This window comes from Epinephelus lanceolatus, chromosome 13 (assembly GCF_041903045.1).
Source record: "Epinephelus lanceolatus isolate andai-2023 chromosome 13, ASM4190304v1, whole genome shotgun sequence".
Classification (NCBI taxonomy): Eukaryota; Metazoa; Chordata; class Actinopteri; order Perciformes; family Serranidae; genus Epinephelus; species Epinephelus lanceolatus.
Window position 1 is genome coordinate 40,153,191 of NC_135746.1, and position 1,247 is coordinate 40,154,437.

General features: G+C 36.6%; 1 protein-coding gene across 1 annotated transcript; it reads right to left on the minus strand.

Moving 5' to 3' along the window:
- Window positions 1-993, minus strand: LOC117251285 (trace amine-associated receptor 1-like). The gene has a single exon (XM_033617457.2). It carries the CDS (start codon window positions 991-993, stop codon window positions 1-3), a length of 993 nt encoding a protein of 330 aa, XP_033473348.2.
- Window positions 994-1,247: the final 254 nt, after the last annotated feature.

Here is a 1,247-nt window from a genome sequence, read left to right on the forward strand (position 1 = left end):
TCAAAGCAGTTTTGTATCTGCAAAATCACCTTGAAATATTTTCCCAGAAATGATCATTCTGAAAGCTGACCTGAACCAGCTGTAAAAGAAAGCATAAATAAATGGATTGAGCATTGAATTTGACAGTCCAAGCCAGTTAAGAGTTTCAAACAGCGGAAGTGGCACTGACACATTATCCAAAAGCTGAAAAGTAAAACAGAGAAAGAAAGGAGTCCAGCACATCAGAAAAACTCCCATAACTGTTGCAAGAGTTTTGGTGGCCTTTCTCTCATTTTTACCTACAGTTGCTCCACATTTTGTGCTCTGACATGTTGTGTTCCTGATGCTGCGTGCCTGTCTCTCTGCCACAAGGAAAATCTTCAGGTAGATACAGAGCATTATGATCACTGGGAGGTAAAATGAGAAAATGAGTCCCACAATTTGTGCAAGTAGAAGATCAATAAAACAATTATCGTCACATTTTTCATGGTTTAATCTTGAAATTAGAAAGCCAATGGCTACTAAAACAGACACACTCCAACTGACCAGGATCATGACCACAACAACTTTAACATTTATCTTAGTTCTGTATGTCAGAGGCTGACACACTGCATAATATCTGTCTATGGAAATACAACATAAATTCAGAATGGAAGCTGTGCTCAGTGTTACATCAAAGCTATCTCTCACTTTGCAAAATAAATGTTCATAATGTAAACATGAGCTAAGAGAGAAGGCCATGCTGAGAGGAAAAACTACAAGACCAACAAGCAGGTCAGCTACAGCCAGAGAGAGGATGAGAGAGTTTGTAGGAGTGTGGAGCTGTTTGAAGTAAATGATAGAGATTATTACCAGAAGGTTTCCACATACTGTGACAACAGATAATGACCCAAGGAAAATAAATATTAAAACACATATTGTAGAAGGAGTGCTTGTCAGTATGAAGGAGACATTATATATTTCATAACAGGGATGTATGTCATTCACATCAGTGCGGCTGACTTCTGGTGCCATGTTTCTTTATTCCTGTAAGAATGTCCATTAAGAATAAATATTTTCCATGAGGAACCAACAACATTAATGCATGAAAGATGTATGTTTATCTTAAAATATTTTGATATTCATGAATGTTAAACTACAATGATAAATCTGTAGAATAAAATATTTTGTTTGTTGTACCTTTTAAATGCTCAAGATAGTTTGCAGTATTGATGGGTGTTCTTCATTACAGTGCCACTGTGCACACTGTTTTTATCAACCCCTATCTC